An 18,448-nucleotide genomic window follows, 5' to 3' on the forward strand; every position below is an offset into this window, starting at 1 on the left:
TTTGAGTTTTGCCATCAGAGCAGAAAGGATAATTGAACTTAAGTAGAATACCAATTTAAAGGCAAAATTTGGGTTACAAAAATGATTAAAATATGGGAAGGGGACAACATGGGCTCCTGAAACTGTAATTTATTATTTTCACAGTGTTCGCTTCATAAATTCACATGTGGCGGGTTGGATCCAGTGTTATTGTTTTATTTTGACAAGGGATAATGGGCAGTAAGTATTAGTGAGCTGTTCTGTTTCCAGTAGGTAGTAGCTGGCTGAGAGCGGCTGGTGATAGGAGCCGGCTGCTCCCATACGAGCAGTATCTGGACTGTCTTTGTTGTTCCCAACAACAGTGAGGTATCACAGTCATCGGAATCCCTATAAATTTGGACGGGGGCCTCTGATCAGCACCATCGGAGAGAGCCAGCAGACAGGGGAACATGACCAGTCACTCACAGGGAATCCATCAGCTTTTACAAGCAGAGAAACGGGCCAAAGAAAAGTTAGAGGAAGCCAAGAAGAGTGAGTAAATGGACTAATAATTGTTGGTTCACATAATGAACAGTATTTTCAGTATAACATGGAATCAAAGCACAAAGATAAGTTCATTGGAGGAAGATTTATTCAAGACGTTAAAGACTCTTAATAATCAGAATGATTTTGATTGTGCTAAAAAGAGTTGGCAAATGGTGCATTTAATTTCACTTCAAATTTAAGACTTGTACCTTTGTACTGGTCATAACCTGAGATCCTTTACAATGTTGCAACTATTCCACTTGGGAATGAAATGATGATCATGGGCGGGATTCTGTGATCCTGAGGCTAAGTGTTGACGCCGTTGGAAACGCCGTTGCGTTTCTCGACGGCATCAACACGGTCTCAGGATCAGAAATTCTGGCCCCTGCAGGGCCCAGCACGGCACTGGAGCGGTTCATGCCGCTCCAGCTGCTGATACCGGCGTCAACTAGTCGCCCCGGGATCGGCGGATGCGCAGTGGCACCGATGCGCAGGGGCTTCCTTTTCCGCGTCAGCCCCAGCACAACATGGCGCAGGGCTACAGGGACCGACGCGAAAGAAAGGAGGCCCCCAGCCAAAGAGGCAGGCCTGCCAATCGGTGGGCCAGGCCTCATCGGAGGCCCCCCAGGGGTCGGACCCCCCCCCCCCCCCCAAAGGCCATCCCCTGACCCTTCCACGCCGAGTTCCCGCCGGCTGAGAACAGGTGTGGACGGCACCGGCAGGACTCGGCTTTTTTACGATGGCCGCTCGGCCCATCCCGGGCCAAGAATCGGCGGGGGGGGGGGGTGGTCCGCGTAGAGCAGCCCCCGACCAGCGGCGTGCCAACCACACTGGCGCCAATGGCGCCAGCACGGCGTGGCGCGATTCGCGCAGGTCGCGGGGATTCTCCGGCCCGGCCCCGGGCTGAGAGAATCCTGCCCCCAATGTGAGAGGTGAACATGCCATGTCACGGATTCTGCTGAGCTCTCAGCACACTGTGCTGGAGAAGACATCACAGACAATGAATAATTTGCTCACACTGACATTATTGGTTGTGTCACCAACTGAAATTCTGCCTGCGGCAAGCTCAGGGTAAACTGTCGTGTCCTACATGGTTACAATTTGCATGGTACCCAGGCCAGTGCAGGGCTGTAAAATCATGGGCGTTTCTGGACCGATTTCCGGCATAGAAAACAGTGTAAGTCTCGGCGTTTTTCCACATGGAGCACCTAGACCCAAGTCAGGTCTTCACACGGGGCAGACTCTAATTCAATGCTTCGCAAGATCATTACAGGTGAGGATGGCCAGTTAGTCCTTCTCAATGACTCCATTCAGAGATATCTGACTCCCTCCCTTCATTGGTTCCAATTGGTTCTGGGGTTTTGCCACTGACTCCATCTGGAAGTCTATTCAGTGCATTTAACCCTCCCTGTGTGAATAAACAGCACGGAATTTTATCCACATTAACAAGGGGAACACTTGACTTTTCATGTCCAAACCCCCAGTTGTCCTATTCTTTAATCTAAAAGCAACAGGAATTTATTGTTAAATGTTTTTTTTCCTGCCCCTATTCTAGACACTGCCTCCTGCTGGGGTTAGGGCTTTATAGGTGCCAAGAACCCAGCTGTATCTCACAGAGCCAAGACACTGAGCATTGGCAGGTTATCTGTCTGTAAGGGTGGAGGGAGTGGAGGAGGTGGTGGAGGGGAGGGGAGGAAATCACAACAGAGGCCGAACTTGTTCTCCACTCACAGCAGCACTTCCTTTTCCCGTTGTGTCGAGCTCAGCAGGAAATTTCTGGCTCGGTTCCTCCAGCCAGAATTTCTCTGCTGATCATTGTCCTACTGGAAAAATAAATGCTGGTGCCTGGATGTCAAGCGAGGCCGGGCACGCTCCAGTTTGCAGCACCCCTACTGCCAGTTTGGCTGAGAACAACCACCTCAGCAGCAAGTACAAGTCAAAGCTTGGACCATCTGGTCTTATGTGGCTCCATTATTCGGCTGCCTTTACTAAATGATCCCATTCGGAGGGTGGGGGGCACCGAGGGGGAAGTACAGCAGACAATTTTAAGTCACGTTTCCTTTATCTTCCCAAGGTTGTGTTTTTACTATTTTTTTTAATTGAACATTTTAAATGTTGAACAATTATTTTCCCCGGAGATCCAGAGACAGTTCCACCTCCCACAAGCTTGGCTCCAAGTCAACTAGACTAGGAGCTAGAGTAGTGAGCTATCATCCCTACCACTGAAGCATTTGGGGTTAGGTGGGACTGGAATGTGCTCAAAATATATTAAATACCTAATTCAGATAACTGCTCAATGTCAGGTTGTTTGTGATGGAATATATCAATCTTGCTGCAAATTACAGTCACAGGCATTAGAAATCTATTTTTGGAGTATCCGTACAGTGCAGAAGATGGCCACTCAATCACACTGACCCTCCGAAAGAGCACAGTAACCAGGTCCTCTCCCACACCCACCCTATCCCCATAACCCCACCTGCACATCTTTGGACACTGAGGGGCGATTTATCATGGCCAATTCACCTAACCTGCACGTCTTTGGGCTGTGGGAGGAAACCGGTGCACCCAAAGGAAACCCACGCAGGCCCAGGGAGAATGTGCAAACTCCACTCAGTCGCCCAAGGCTGGAATCAAACCCGGGTCCCTGGCACTGTGAGGCAGCTGTGCTAACCACTGTGCCACCCTATGTGTACGAATACTTGTCAGTGCAGGGAGAGAAACAAACTTGTGTTTCTGATCACGAGTGCAGCTCCCACATAAAATCTAAATATTGAAAATGCCAGCATTTAAAATTTCGCACCCTGTGTTGAAGGGAAACCAAAACGAAGGGACCACACTTGGACAGTCCAATTCCCCTGGCAAATCTCTCCCCACTTCTTCCTCACACCAGAAGTCTCTCACTTACCCTCTGCTATGCTCAAGCAGGCTGATCCAGCGAGCTCAAATGGCTCAGGGCTCTCTTTTGCACAGTGAGAGAATCCAAATAAATAAATAACCATGTCAACATACACATGTGACATCAATTAAAATGATCTGTACATGTCAGATTAATACAATAATGTTTCCAGCAAGGAAATAATTAAAAATTCACAGAAAGCGCATTATGGATCTGGATTGTTTACTGAGGTCTGTCTGATCTTCCAAATGGGCACGTGTTCAGTATTAAACTCTGAACTTGAATGTGGCCATTTGGGATTAATTCCCAAATTGGCCACTTGATTGATCTGGACCATATTTGTTATAGATGAGCAAGTTACCACAGTGAATCCTTCCATGCTCTCCCATGGCTCAAGCAATGTTTGCATGGCAATTAGTGGGATTAGACTAGACTTCCACCTCTTGTTCCACCTGAACTACATTGCTGAAATGCAGTCTTCCCCACCTGTGTGAGATCACGGCTGTAAAAGCTTGCTGACTGTGTCTGTCACAAAACAAGGAGTGGATCTTTTACAGATCATGGAATGGATTCTGTCCCATTTAGATTTTTTTTAAATTCACTTATGGATAAACATTTTTTTGTAAGGGCCACGAAGAATCCAGCACGAGTTTTAAGGATACAAAGTAATAACATTTATTTACAAAAACATATATACATAACAGTAGCAGTAACTTCCCTTGCTACATACTCCTTCCTGCTGGTTCCTGAACTGGCCAGCTTTATTTATACCAGGAGGTTACTAGTGGTTTCTCCGCCCCCTCATTGGGGAAGCTCATACTCCCACAGGATTGTGGGATAGTCATTAGTCCCCAGCCAATGGTACATAGGCAGGTTATAACATCCCTCCCCCCCCAAAGTCCAAGGAATCCACCGAAGACCCTGGCGAGGGAGGGCGTCGGACTCCTTTCGCCGCAGGCCGGACACCATTTGCACGCGGTGCTGGATCAGGCGGCGTGTAACGAGACGGAGACCGGCGCTTCCGTGATGAACGGCGCGGTTGTACATCCACGGCCCGTGGACCCGAGGATTCCCCCTCTGATGCATCCTGTGTCTTCATCTCGGAGTCAGAGTCTGCTGCCTCCGTCATGTCAGCGTCTCTATCTCCATTCGGTCCCGTAACGACCTGCGCAGGCTTCGAGTGAGGCACCAGTGGAAGATTGTGAGGACTACCTTCCCTTGTCTCTGCGGCTGTTGAAATGAGCTCCGGGGGCGGGGAATCTTTTGAGGGGATGGTCTTCTGGACCGAACGTGGTCTACATGTTTTTGCTGGAGACGACCCTGGGCTTGCACTTGGTAAGATATAGGGCCCGTTTGGCGAAAGATTACACCAGGAACCCATTGGGCACCACCAGCAAAATTCCGAACGAACACTGGGTCACCGGGCGCAAACTGCCGAATCGGCTGATACCGAGAAAATCCCTGTCCCTGCCGTTCTTGTGTGCGTCGTACTTTTGCGCCAATATCCGGGAAAACCATACTAAGGCGGGTGCGAAGTCTCCGGCCCATTAGGAGTTCTGCGGGAGCTACCCCAGTCACTGCATGGGGGGTGGTCCTGTACGCAAACAAAAAGCGAGCCAGTCTCGTGTCCATTGATCCGGAAGACTGCTTCTTTAGGCCTCTTTTGAATGTCTGCACTGCGCGCTCTGCCAACACATTTGAAGCCGGGTGGTAAGGGGCAGTGCGGATATGGCGGATGCCGTTCATCTTCCTGAACCTCGCAAACTCCTCACTGGTGAATGGAGTGTCGTTATCCGTGACCAGCACCTCGGGGAGGCCATGCGTACTAAACGATAAACGCATCTTTTCAATTGTTGCGCAGGACGTTGTCCCCTGCATCTTATGCACCTCTAGCCATTTGGACTGGGCGTCAATTAGTAGAAGGAACATGGATCCTTGAAAAGGGCCTGCGAAATCTGCATGCAAGCGTGCCCAAGGCCGCCCTGGCCATTCCCAGTGATGTAGGGGCACGGCTGGCGGAAGCTTCTGATGCTCCTGGCAAATGGAGCAGTTTTGGGCCACCTTCTCAATGTCGGTGTCGAGGCCTGGCCACCAGACATAACTCCGGGCCAACATTTTCATTTTGGTCACGCCTGGATGCCCATTGTGCAAGTCTGATAGTATCAGCTCCTGGCCTTTTTCCGGGACAATCACACGCGTCCCCCACAAGAGGATGCCATCTTCCACGCTGAATTCTGACAGCTTGGAGGAAAATGCCCGCAACTCGCCTGGGAGCTGTCTACGCTGCCCACCATACAGGACTATGTGCCGAACCTTTGACAGGACTGGCTCCGTCTGGGTCCACTCACGGATCTGTGATGCCGTGACAGGCAAGGTGTCCATAAAATTTAGGGTTGCAACCATCTCACCGGTCGTGGGGGTCGACATGGGGCCGGTCGATAAAGGCAATCGGCTCAGTGCGTCGGCATTTGCTATCTGCGTACCTGGTTTGTGCTCCAAAGAATACTCGTATGCAGCGAGCAACAAAGCCCAGCGCTGGATCCGTGCCGAAGCAATGGGCGGTATTGGCTTATCCTCTCTGAAAAGTCCCAGCAGGGGCTTATGATCAGTCACGATAGTGAAATGGCGGCCATACACATACTGATGGAAGCGTTTCACCGCAAAAACCACTGCCAGGCCCTCCTTCTCGATCTACGCGTACTTTTTCTCCGCTGCAGTCAATGTGCAGGAGGCGAAAGCTATCAGTCGTTCGGCCCCGTTCTCCATCTTGTGGGACAGGACGGCCCCAATACCATACGGGGATGCATCACATGTGACAAGCAAAGGCTTTCCAGGATCATAGTGGGTTAGTAACCCAGACGACGACAATTGTTGCTTTACCCGCCGGAAAGCGGTTTCTTGCGGCTGACCCCAAACCCAGGTGTGATTTTTCTTTAGCAGAAGGTGCAAAGAGGCCCGCGTAGTTGCCAGATTGGGGAGGAACTTCCCGTAATAGTTTACGAGACCGAGAAAAGAACGAAGATGCGAAGTGTCAGTCGGGGGCATGTTGAATTGCACGCACCTTCTCTGCGACGGGGTACAGACCTTCCCGGTCCACCCGATAACCTAGGTAGACTACTTCCTTTGCCTGAAATATGCACTTTGTGCGACGTAAACGGACTCCAGCCTCCGAAAGGTGTCTAAGGACAGCCTCCAGATTTTACAAATGTTCCTGCTCCGACGTCCCTGTAATCAAAACGTCATCTAGGTAGACAGCCACACGTGGTAAACCTCTCAAAATGCCCTCCATAACACGTTGAAAAATTGCGCAGGCAGAGGATACTCCAAAGGGCAACCGTGTATATTCATACAGGCCCCGGTGTGTATTAATCGTTACATATGGTCGGGAGGCAGGGTCCAGCTCCAACTGCAGGTAGGCGTGACTCATATCTAATTTTGTGAACGAGAGTCCACCTGCACGTTTCGCGTAGAGATCCTCTGTGCGAGGCATTGGATATCGGTCGAGTCGGGAAACCGTATTCACTGTAAGTTTATAGTCGCCACACAAGCGAACTGTGGCATCTGGCTTCATTACAGGTACAATTGGTGCTGTCCAGTCAGCAAAACGGACGGGCCTGATAATACCCAAACTCTCCAACGGGTGAGCTCCCCTTCTACCTTGCGCCCGGAAATAGCGCAGCGTGGCTCCTGGTTTAACTTGGATACGGGCTACGGCCCCTTTTATTTTCCCCAAACCAGGCTGGAATACATCTGGGTATCGTCCTAGCACCTCAGTCAACCCTTCAGAAACTGTTTGGAGGATGTGCTGCCATTGCAACCGCAAATGGTGCAACCAGTCCCAACCCAACAGGCTGGGCCCATGGCCGCGCACCACGATAAGTGGGAAACGCCCCTCCTGTCGTCCATAGACAACAGGGGTCATTGTAGTTCCTGCAATGTCCAGTGGTTCCCCCGTGTAGGTGGCCAACCTGGCCTGTGAGTCGGTTAATGTAAGGGTCTGTATACCCTGCTTGATGCGGTCGAATGTCCTCTGTGCGATCATGGAGACCGCTGCGCCAGTATCCAACTCCATCTCAAGCGGGTGGCCATTGACCCGTACTGTCACCTTAATGGGGGCGACACGGGGAGCTGCCACACAATGCAGCTGCAGGCAGTCGTCCTCCGACTCCACGTCCTCAGGAGTAGTCGCCGCAGGTTCATCCACATGGAAGGTACGGCCTCTGGGCTGGTCCCAGTTACGGCCCCTGGGCTGGTCCCAGTTTCGGTCGGAACGACGACGCCTCTGGCGCCCCCAGGACCGCCGTCCGCGACGGGGTCGGCGCCTACAAGTCTGACACGGACATGGCTCCTCATCCATTGGCTCTGGAGAAGGCTCCCTTCGGGGAGGAATGTCCGACGGCCACTGGCATCGGTCCGGACGTTGCCTCGCCCAAGGTGCCACAGGAGTGCGGGGGGACGTTTTCGGACGGAAGGGGTTGCGCCCCAAGGCATGCACTTCCATTCCCTGTAGCTCCTGTACTCCTCGCTCTGCGCTCTCTCGGGACAATACTATTTGAATGGCCTGTTGAAAAGTCAATGTTGGCTCCGCTAACAACTTTCTCTGGGTGGCCGCATTGTTAATACCGCAAACCAAACGGTCGCGTAACATTTCTGACAAGGTCTCACCATAGTCACAGTACTCCGCAATCCTGCGTAGCCTGGATAGAAAATCGGCAAGGGATTCTCCAGGGGTCCTCTCAGCGGTATTTAACCGGTAACGCTGGACTCTCGTGGATGGGGTTGGGTTAAAATGTTGCCCCACTATATTCACAAGTTTATCAAACGTTTTGGTGTCCGGCGCAGCTGGATCCCAAACGTATGCGGGCCGCAGGCGGTGAGCAATATGACCACCTGGCGCTCGTTTTCGGTGACATTGTTTGCCCGGAAAGAGTAACGCATCCGTTGTGTGTACTGGTTCCAGCTTTCCAGCGCAGCATCAAAAACATCCAAACGTCCGTACAGAGGCATGGTATAATAGAAAACAACTTCCAACCTGTATCCAACAAAAATCCAGGGAGGTGGCTTCAGCAGTGTAGACAGCTATTCACTTTAACCTTTGTCGCCAGTTTTGTAAGGGCCACGAAGAATCCAGCACGAGTTTTAAGGATACAAAGTAATAACATTTATTTATTATAACATATATACATAACAGTAGCAGTAACTTCCCTTGCTACATACTCCTTCCTGCTGGTTCCTGAACTGGCCAGCTTTATTTATACTAGGAATTTACTAGTGGTTTCTCCGCCCCCTCATTGGGGAAGCTCATACTCCCACAGGATTGTGGGATAGTCATTAGTCCCCAGCCAATGGTACGTCGGGCAGGTTATAACACATTTATTGCCCATCCCTAATTGTCCTGGAGAAGGTGGTGGTAGATTGCCTTCTTGAACTGCTGCAGTCCATGTGATGGACTGCTGTTAGGCAGTTCCAGGATTTTGACCCAGCGGCAGTGTGGAACGATGATGTATCTTCAAGTCAGGGTGGTGAGTGACTTGGAGGGGAAATTCCAGGTGGTGGTGTTCCCAGTTTTCTGCTGCCCTTGTCCTTCTAGATGCTAGCGGTCACGGCTGTGGAAGGTGCTGTCTAAGGAGCCTTGGTGAGTCCCTGCATCTTGTAGATGGTACACACTGCTGCCACTGTGCATCGGTGATAGAGGGAGTGAATATTTGTAGATGGGTTGCCAATCCCAAGCCGGATGCTTTGTCCTGGATGGTGTCAGGCTTCTTCAGTGTTGTTGGAGCTCCACTCATCCAACCAATTGGAGACTATATGGCATGCCTATTATCTCCATGGTATGCACAGTATTCATTTAAAACGTTATTTTTGAAAATCTGTAAAGAACATTTTTTTATTGGAATGGATACTGTCCAAAGCACAACAAGGTCAGCCTTCTAGAGAAGTGAGAACTGCAGAAGAATTTACCCTGCAACAAAGACGATATTCGGCTGGGTAGTCTACAACTAGAGGGTCATAAACCCAGAATAAGGGGTCAGCCGTTTAGTACTTTAGTTGAGGAGAATTTTCTGCACTCAAAGAGTTCTCCACTCTTTGAAATTCTCCAGACCAGGGAGCTGTGGACGATTAGTTATTCAGCATATTCAAGATAGAGATCGACAGTTTTTTGAATACACGGGGTATTAAGGGATAGAAGGATGTTACGGGGTAGCACAGTGATCAACACTGCTGCCTCACAGCGCCAGGGACCCGGGTTCAATTTTAGCCTTGGGTGACTGTCTGTGTGGAGTTTTCACATCCTCCCCATGTCTGTGTGGTTTCCTGTGGGTGCTCAGGTTTCCTCCCACAGTCCAAAGATGTGCAGGTTAGGTGGATTGGCCATGATACAATTGCCCTTCGTGTCCAGGGATGTATAGGTTAGGTGAAGTTACAGGGATAGGGTGGAGGAGTGGGCCTGGTTAGGGTGCTCTTTCAGGGGGTTGGTGCAGACTTAATGGGCCGAATGGCCTCCTTCTGCACTGTACAGATTCTATGAACAGAGATCGATGTAGAGTTGAGATAGAAGATCAGCCATGAGTGTATTGAATGGCTGTGCAGGCTTGAAGGGCTGTTTGGCCTTCTCCTGCTCCTATTTCTGCTGCTTAAATTGCAATATACAGCAGTTAAAGTCAAAGCATACAGAACACTAATCAGGTAATAATAGTTTGTCACATGTAACAACTTCTCAGAGTATGTCTGAACTCACCCTCCGACGAGAATCCTGAATTGCATGGTAAAGTTAGACGAAAGTTTGGAATTGGATCTTGTTAATACAAACAGGACTTTGTCACCCTGTGGAAGAAATAAGAATATGTTTTAAAATGTTTGTATTTTTAAATTCCCTTAACCCCCCCCGCCCCCGCAATCCTCTCACCTCAGGAGCCGCCGCCACCATTACTCCAACTGTTGTGCTGAACATATCATAAAGAAGCCACTATGCTACATCACCAAACATCACGCTGCAGATTACTGCAGCTCAGAAGAGTAATGGGGAATTCGAAAATAAACAGCAGCAACCTTCTACAATTAGATTTTGTAACTGGAAACCTAATAAAAATCATGCACAAAAAATGGAATGAAAGCAGCATCCATGAAGAAAATCAATGCATCATTGAAAAGAAATCATTCTAGACATAAGACAACATAACTCACATGAGCCTTATTAATCAGTCCAGCTTCATTCGACAGCTTCATTCTTGCAATCCATCGATTCTCTTTGTGTGAAATCTGTTTATTAGATTTGTGGCACGATTGGTATGAAACACTTATCAGGCATTTTCTTTGTGAACGTTGCTTCTAGGGAAAGGAAGACGGCTGAAACAAGCGAAGGATGAGGCTCAAGCTGAGATAGATCAATATCGTCTGCAAAGGGAGAGAGAGTTCAGACAAAAGCAAGACTCGGTGCGTATTAGTGCAAACGAGTGGATTTGTTTTAATCGCTGCCGCCTTTGTAAACTAGGTTGAATGAGCCATATTGTTAGAATCAATGGTTAGAAATGTAAAGTCCCTGCACACGGTTCCTTCTTAAGTAAAAGAATTGTGGCAAAGAGCAATGAGATTTAATACACGCCTTAATAGCAATGACGAAATAACAGATTTGTGGAGCTCTCCTTTGCTTCACAAGTGGAGACATTATTGAATCTAACTGCAAGCCACAAATCAGAGCCCACTCTATGTCATGATTTTATGTTTTGACAATATCATAAATATGTTAAGGTTCCCAAAGTAGCAGACGATGGTATTGAACATCCAGAGGATCCAATTCCGATGGATGCTATGGGATTATGTTTGCTGCTGCTCCCAGTGCTAGCCCTATTGAGTTATGTGAGATCAGTGTGCAGACATCAGTGTGCAACGTGTAGGACCCAGTTACTATCATCTCGGGTACAGAATGCTTCAAATCGCTTGGCGGAGCAACTTCCAGTCCTTCCTGAGCCAGTGAGAATTGAGGATGTCATCTCCTCAGGGCCCATCTTGGTGTCACGGGCCCTTAAAGGGGCAACTGCAGTTTATGGTAGGCGCTGTTTTCTGGTAGGTTTTGCTGGGCTCCTACTGGAATTATCGCAGGAATCCTGCAGGAAATCCCAAGGAAACTTTGGGTATGCAGGTTTTGAAAATGTTTCAGAAAAGATACACTCATAATTGTCCAGGGGTAAAAGAGTTGTGTGTGTTGTGGCGCGATCAAGGCCAGACTGAGCAATAAGAGCCCAGCATTTATATTTTGTTCAAGATGACATCAGCCAATGCTGTCAATGAGCTGTCACAATGGGACTTGTCTCTCTCTGCTTGATAGACCTGGAGTGATGGCAGACAGAGTTTCCACTTTACATGGCTACACATATGCCAAGGTACATATGCATAAGTTTGCCTCAGATAACCTCACTTACACAATAATATACTGCAAATGGTTGTTCAGCCCCAAACATAAAGCAGGCCATCTTGTGTATGGAACTCGAACTTTAACCAGCTGTGATCAGGAGATGAGTAGGGAGAGGGAGTAAGCTGGAGGGAGTTTAACTGGAACCGTCAATATGTACGCTGTAAATATCCCCATTCCAAGAATTGTAACCAAAATGCTTCCAGTGGAAAAACCCAGTGACGCGGCCTTCTGTTAACAATAAACATGTCTCTGTTTTATCTTAGATCATGGGATCTCAAGGTAACCTTTTAGTCAAAGTGGATGAGCAAACCAAAGCAAAAATCAATGGGCTCGTAAGCAACCATGAACAGAATAGCGAGAAGGTTTTGCAAGACCTCTTGGGGATGGTTTGTGAAATCAAACCAGAAATCCATATTAATTTTAGAGAAGCTGGCTTCCTTTGACTGGAAAATCAATGGTGAATTAAACTTATCAAACTTTGGATAACATATGTTTTTAATGAAAAGCTATGATGATGCTCTGACGTTTCAATTGTTTTTTGAGTACGCACCTTGAGATATTTTCCTACATTAAAGGCATGCTCTAAATACAAGTAGCTGTTGCTGGTTCCTACCTTCACCCCTTCTCCAGTGAGTGCCAGGGTCCATAACAACTCCTTCAAACAGGAGGTAATGTCAGTCACAGATATCAAAACGTCTGCCATCTAAGCTGCACTTCCTTCACCCATTAGGATCAGAGATACAGGAATGGGTAGGGATTCTCCGTAATTGGCGCGATGTCCGCCGACCGGCGCCAAAAATGGCGCAAATCAGTCCGGCATCGCGCCGCCCCAAAGGTGCGGAATTCTCCACATCTTGAGGGTCCGAGCCCTTACCTTGAGGGGCTAGGCCCGCGCCGGACTGATTTCCGCCCCGCCAGCCGGCGGGAAAGGCCTTTGGTGCCCCGCCAGCCGGTGCGGAAATGACTTTGCCGGGCGGCGCATGCGCGGAAGCGTCAGCGGCCGCTCACGGCATCCCCGCGCATGCGCAGTGGAGGGGGTCTCTTCCGCCTCTGCCATAGTGGAGACCATGGCGAAGGCGGAAGGGAAAGAATGCCCCCACGGCACAGGCCCGCCCACGGATCGGTGGGCCCCGATCGCAGGCCAGGCCACTGTGGGGGCACCCCCCGGGGTCAGATCGCCCCGTGTCCCTCCAAATGACCTCGGAGCTCGCCCGCGCCGCCTTGCCCCGCCGTCCCAAAGGTGGTTCAATCCACGCCGGCTGGCGTGGGTTGACAGCGGCGGGACTTCGGCCCATCGCGGGCCGGGGGATTCCCGCCGACCGGCGCGCCGCAATTCCCGCCCCCGCCGAATATCCGGTGGCGGAGAATTTGCGACACGGCAGAGGCGGGATTCACGCCGGCCCCCGGCGATTCTCTGACCTGGTGGGGGGTCGGAGAATCGCGCCCATGATCTTTCAGATCCACGAGTCTATTCCACCACTCAAAGAGGTTATGTCTTGTCTGTATCTCAATCCAGAAGATGCCCTGAGTAATGAGGAAAGCATTTGCTACCCCCCCCCAAACCTGCTGATCTTTAGTTTGATCTTAGGGAACCTGACAAATACCAGCAAACCGAGTCACAAAGGGAAGTTTTGTTTCATGTCATTTGAAATTCAGATTCATCTTTAGTCTCAATATGAAGACTTCCAGTTCTGATGTATTAAGATTACCAGATCACAACATTACCTATCTCTTACAATAGTTTACCTATAAATCAAATTCACTGAACAGTTTAATTAGAAATGGTTAACATGGAGAGAAACTGTCCTCGTACATCTTATTGTATGCAAGACATAAGAAATATGTGCCTCAATCTTGTGCCTAATGGTTTTGGTCCATATTTGACATCCAATAAATTGTTATTTCAAAACTTGCACATCTTGATTTTTATTTTAGGATTTGTTTTCCAAAATTTCAATTTGATTTTCTTTAGGTGTTTGTATGGTTGGAATGGTGCCGAGTTCAGTTCCCAGAATCTGTGTTATCCTCTTGCACTTTGAGCCACACTTCCAAGTAGTGACAGATTGTACATTTTCTGTGCTCTGCGTGATCACAGTTTGACGCATTTGATATCAATGCAACTGGGCAAACTTTCTACGTTTGATATCGACCAATGGATGTGCCTTTAGGGAAGTCACTTTATTTCAGACCATTTTTTAAAAAAGTATCATATTTCAGCTCCTCGTTCGGCCCTTCTAAAATATTTGAAGCCCCTTTTATTTTCTGGTTCAGATTTCTGGGAGGCTGCTGTCTCCGACACTGTTTTCCGAACTGCAGGCTCCACTTTGGGGAAGGGGGAGGGATGGCGATGGCGAGTGGGCCCACTAAGTCTTTCAATGAGAGAAGGGAGCAGATTTAGCTGTTTGTTTGGCATGAGTTTATTCATGGCAACCAGTTTCTTTTATACATACTAAGACAGTGCCAGTATGATAAAAGTGGTTTATGCCTTGTCTGGCCTGTTTTGAAAGGCCAGTTGCCCTGGTGACATCCTCTCGGTGGCCCAGAGATTCAATCAGCAGTTGCTGGTATTAATTTGCTTGCATTTCAACCTCTCAGGTGAAATTTATTTTCTTGATACCAGGGGAAAAGCTCTGCGTTGATGTGAACAGGACACAAATAGCCCATCCGCATCAAGCACCCATGATTTACATATTAATTAGTTATAATATGAAGCAGGGGATGGAGTGAGATGCTCAAGTGCTTGAAAATTGCTTTCCTGCTTATTTTTTGTTCTTTTATTTAAATATCAGAAACGTAAATGCGGATGGCTGCAAAAATAGCAATGCGCTAGCCTTTTGGGAATAGAGCCCTTTGTGTAGCAGGTAATTCATTTAAACGGTTTGATATATTAAGGTAGGCTTTTGTAATGAGTCTTTTTTGTGGTACTTGGCGTCAATGTTAAAAGATGGGATACAAATCAAAATGTCAGAGCAGCAACTCATTTGTGTGTTTTAGTTTCACTCCCTTAATAACCCAACATAAAAGATGCACAAGCCTGTATTGAGGAGATGGGAATCATATCAATTCTGCGGTTTATCTCCTGGTGGAACAGAGTAGTAATTTGTGACCCTCCACTGGATTGCAGGGATAATTAGTGAAAATGTGTGAATTAAGTTATCTTAACAGTCTGCTAATGTTCACATTGTGCAGTAAATTACCTTGAAGCACTTCCCAAATACTGGTTTATTTCTGTCAGGCGAAGGTGTATTTTGAAACCCTATTGTTCTTGTTCCTGTTACGTTAATTATGCTTATTTTTGTACATAAATCCCCAGATGGCATGACTGAAGTTCAACTTCGCAATAAAAAAAAAATGAGAACAAGTTTCTTTATGTCTCGTTTTTTCCCCCTGTAACTCGATCGAGCAAGCTCCTGAAAAATCTAACTTGAAGTCACTGCTTCATGAGTTCCTCAGTACTGTGTTAATGCAGTATTACAGTCCTGTAACAGGTGCCATCTGGCCTCACCTACCACCACTTTCAACTCTGAATCAGATAGTTATGGGCTAAGATCCCATTTCAGCACTTCAGTGCAAATTCTCGGCTGCACTGAGGTGATGATACAATCACATCTTTCTGGTAAGATAGTAAACGAGGTCCCTATCTACCCTTATCTTCCCTTCAATTGGTTGCTACGGATCCTTTGAAGAAGCGAGCAGGCTGTTCTGCTGGTGCCTTGGCCAATATTCCTTCTTCTACCTTAATTATCTGAAACAGAGAAACTGGCTATTCATCCATTAGTTAACTGTGGGATTTTGCCATGGGCAAAAGACTGCCACATTTGGCTACATAACAGCAGTCCCTGAACTTCAGAGAGTGCTGACAAGTGTGATAAAACACTCTTGTGGCCATTTGTGTACATATAACCAAACCAGAATAAACTAGTTTCAATTGGGTATTTGAATTTCATGTGTGTACAGCAGTCTCTTATTGTCTTGCAAAGGTATCACAAGCTGGCGATGAGGATAGGATTACAGATTCCTTAATCGATAAATTTGGCTGGAGAAGTTTCCAACAAACCAGCAGAGAAACTGAGGTTTTTTTACTGAGAAGTAGGTTTAAAAATCCAGAATTAGAGAAAATGCTGGTACATGTGGATGGGCTGACCTTTGAAGATGGCTGCATCGATAGGTAGTGTTGGACATCTGGGCGAGTATAACCATGGCTGAGATTCTTTCAGTGTACATTTGGAACAGCTGGAGGTGTTTTTCACTGCTCATAAAATCCTCAAATATCCTGATAATCCAGTTGTTAATCAGACAGGAGAGAAAAGGTAAACGGTGATCTTTATGATGGAAGTAGTGTAGCCACCTGGGCTGGCCAATTCCCGACGTAAAATGGAGAACAGCAAAGGCTGAACGGAAATTCAGCCAACACAGGCAGAAACTAGCAGGTGCAAGTTTACTGTGTATTAGACTCTGCAAAAGCCCAGACAGCATCGATACCAGCAACCATCGGCATAATAATGTAGCAGCCATCTACATACTAATGAGCGATCCCCGGGAACAATCGAAACATTTAAGGTAAACAAGGCCAAGCCAGACTCCTCGGCGCCAGCAGGAGCCAACACAAAAGAGGTTAACGGACACCTAAATACCGCCCATCGATCAGGGAACCGCTCCAGCATTGGAGAAATTGAACCAAGCGATTGGAACGAAGTCCAATCACTTGAAACCAGGTACGGGGTCCGCCCCGAAAGGCGGGAAGCCCCTGGGGACTATAAAGTAAAGCCCCCAAGTTCAAATCGTCCTTCTTGACAGGGTCACTCAGCAATGCAAACCAACCCTTGACAGTGACCTGTCCAGCTGCCCCCAAAGAACATAAGTCTCAAGTCAACGCTCGCTACGAGATAGGCACTCCTAGCTACCAGTCCATACCAGCTTTTGAATCCCGCAAACTCCGAACGCGAACGAAAGGCCATTTGTTCCCCTGACCTGGTGGGCCAGTCCGAAGCTAAGTATAGGCCTGTTAGTTATAGAAATAGCTTAGAAAGTAGAGTTTATGCATGGGTAGTGATTTACTGTGTATAATAAATGTGCTTTGATTTGAATCTTACTAATTGGTGTATTGAGTTATTGATCATTACTTGAACTTGAACCTCGTGGCGGTATCATAAAGATACCTGGCGACTCTCGAGCAAAGGTTATAAAACAGAGCCAATTGAACCAACCAAAAGTTAGCAACATATTACTGCCGACATCCTGATGGGACCTGATCTAGAAGTGGCTTAACCACTCCGGGAGAACCCAAAATTTGAATTAGAAATCCAATTGGGAACAGAAAAACCACAAGTGTTCAAGCAGTTCTGATCAATCCTCATAATTCGGAAGTGTGTAAATGCATGCGTAACTAACAGGGCGATAAGGTAATACTGATAGATTTTTTTGTTGCGACAAAACTGTCGGGAGTTTGTATTCCGGAAAATAGCGAAAGCCGTAATTACAGCACCGCCTTAGTCCCCCTTGTTCCAAATTTAAGAAAGCATTCAGATAGGAAAGATGGCAATGCAGGCAATGCAACGCCTCATGAACCCAGAAGAATTTGCGGTCGCAGCGACCAGCAGCAGTAGAGTAGGACAGTGTCCAGTTTGGGAAGAGGAAATCAGAAAGTACCTCCAAAGGGAAAGGATGGCCCCTTTTGGAGCGAATTCTGTGAAAATGAGGAAACAGGTCCCGGGAGTATAGGACATACTTGGTGGGAGAACCTGAGCAAGATTCACAAGAAGAGCTTAGGAAAAGCTCGCAAGCCGATGGCAATCGTGTCCTGTTTGGCACAATTGTGAGGCACAGAGGAGGTCGTTAGGATGCTCCAAAAAGAGATAGAAGGCATACATCGAATGAGCAAGGTTGATGTCAGCGAGGGAGAGAAAGAGAACGTAGAGTTAAGGAGGAAGTTGGCAGCAAAAAGACGGAGAGGTGGATGATGCCAAGGGGGCACACCAGTCTTGTCTGGCGCACTTAAGCAGCTTCCAATCCCAGTACGAAAAGGCCTATCAGGACATGCAACGTGCAGTCCTGGTATGAGAGGAAACAGAGAAGCAGGTAGAGGCATTGCAGAGGCAGTGTAGTGACCTGAAGGCAGCGTTAAGAGCACTCCATGCTGCCACCATGGAGCAAAGACAAAGCTCATTAGATCACGCGAAGTGCCGGAAGCAGATTGCAGAACTGCAATCTCTGCTTTCAGTTCAAAAAGGATTCCAGGAAACCTTTGGATCACAGCTAGATGAGGAAGACGGCGCTGATTGGGAAGAATTGAGTGAGACAGCGCAGAGATATGTGTCTGGAAAATGGCAAAATCCGCAAGAGCCCCCGCAACGCTCACCATAGGAGAATACGCCAACAAGATTAGCGCAGTAGGCGAATTTTGGTTTGACCCGACTACGATTAGCACGGACAAGCAGGTTAGGGCAGTTTTACAAAAGAACAGGACAGCATTCGCGACCTACAAACACGACTGTGGCCGGATGACTGGTTCAGTACAAATCACAGGACCTGACCCGAGACCCCAAAAGCAATATGGATTTCCCCAAGAGGCAGAGGGAGAAATCGCAAAAGTGATCGACAGCTTATTAGAGCAGTGCGTACTTAGGTCAGTAGCC

The 18,448-nt window shown here is 47.9% G+C and overlaps 2 protein-coding genes across 12 annotated transcripts in view; one reads left to right on the forward strand and one right to left on the reverse strand.

The window, feature by feature from the left end:
- The window catches only part of ptprc (protein tyrosine phosphatase receptor type C), a 521,790-nt gene extending 511,025 nt beyond the window's left edge, over positions 1-10,765 (reverse strand). For 4 of the 11 annotated variants that reach the window (XM_072511439.1, XM_072511442.1, XM_072511435.1 and 1 more), the window contains exons 1-2: positions 10,586-10,765; positions 10,140-10,225 (exon numbers count right to left, since the gene is read on the reverse strand). The gene's annotated coding sequence lies outside the window, so the exon portion shown is untranslated. The remainder of the gene's footprint in view (positions 1-10,139; positions 10,226-10,585) is intronic. The other 7 variants (XM_072511447.1, XM_072511444.1, XM_072511446.1 and 4 more) reach the window with 3 other exon arrangements.
- LOC140426543 (V-type proton ATPase subunit G 3-like) lies at positions 352-15,174 on the forward strand. The gene is made up of 3 exons (XM_072511449.1): positions 352-510; positions 10,734-10,834; positions 12,077-15,174. The coding sequence occupies exons 1-3, from the start codon at positions 429-431 to the stop codon at positions 12,254-12,256; spliced, it is 363 nt and encodes a 120-aa protein (XP_072367550.1). The 5' UTR covers positions 352-428; the 3' UTR covers positions 12,257-15,174.
- The last annotated feature ends 3,274 nt before the right edge of the window (positions 15,175-18,448 follow it).

Source organism: Scyliorhinus torazame, chromosome 7 (genome assembly GCF_047496885.1).
Source record: "Scyliorhinus torazame isolate Kashiwa2021f chromosome 7, sScyTor2.1, whole genome shotgun sequence".
In the NCBI taxonomy this organism is placed as follows: Eukaryota; Metazoa; Chordata; class Chondrichthyes; order Carcharhiniformes; family Scyliorhinidae; genus Scyliorhinus; species Scyliorhinus torazame.

What these genes read in the sequence shown, in the direction of transcription:
- LOC140426543 (XM_072511449.1), top strand. Translation starts at nt 429, where the DNA reads ATGACCAGTCACTCACAGGGAATCCATCAGCTTTTACAAGCAGAGAAA. An exon ending in GTTAGAGGAAGCCAAGAAGA is followed by an intron (nt 511 to 10,733) that starts GTGAGTAAATGG and finishes CGTTGCTTCTAG; the next exon opens with GGAAAGGAAGACGGCTGAAA. An exon ending in TCAGACAAAAGCAAGACTCG is followed by an intron (nt 10,835 to 12,076) that starts GTGCGTATTAGT and finishes GTTTTATCTTAG; the next exon opens with ATCATGGGATCTCAAGGTAA.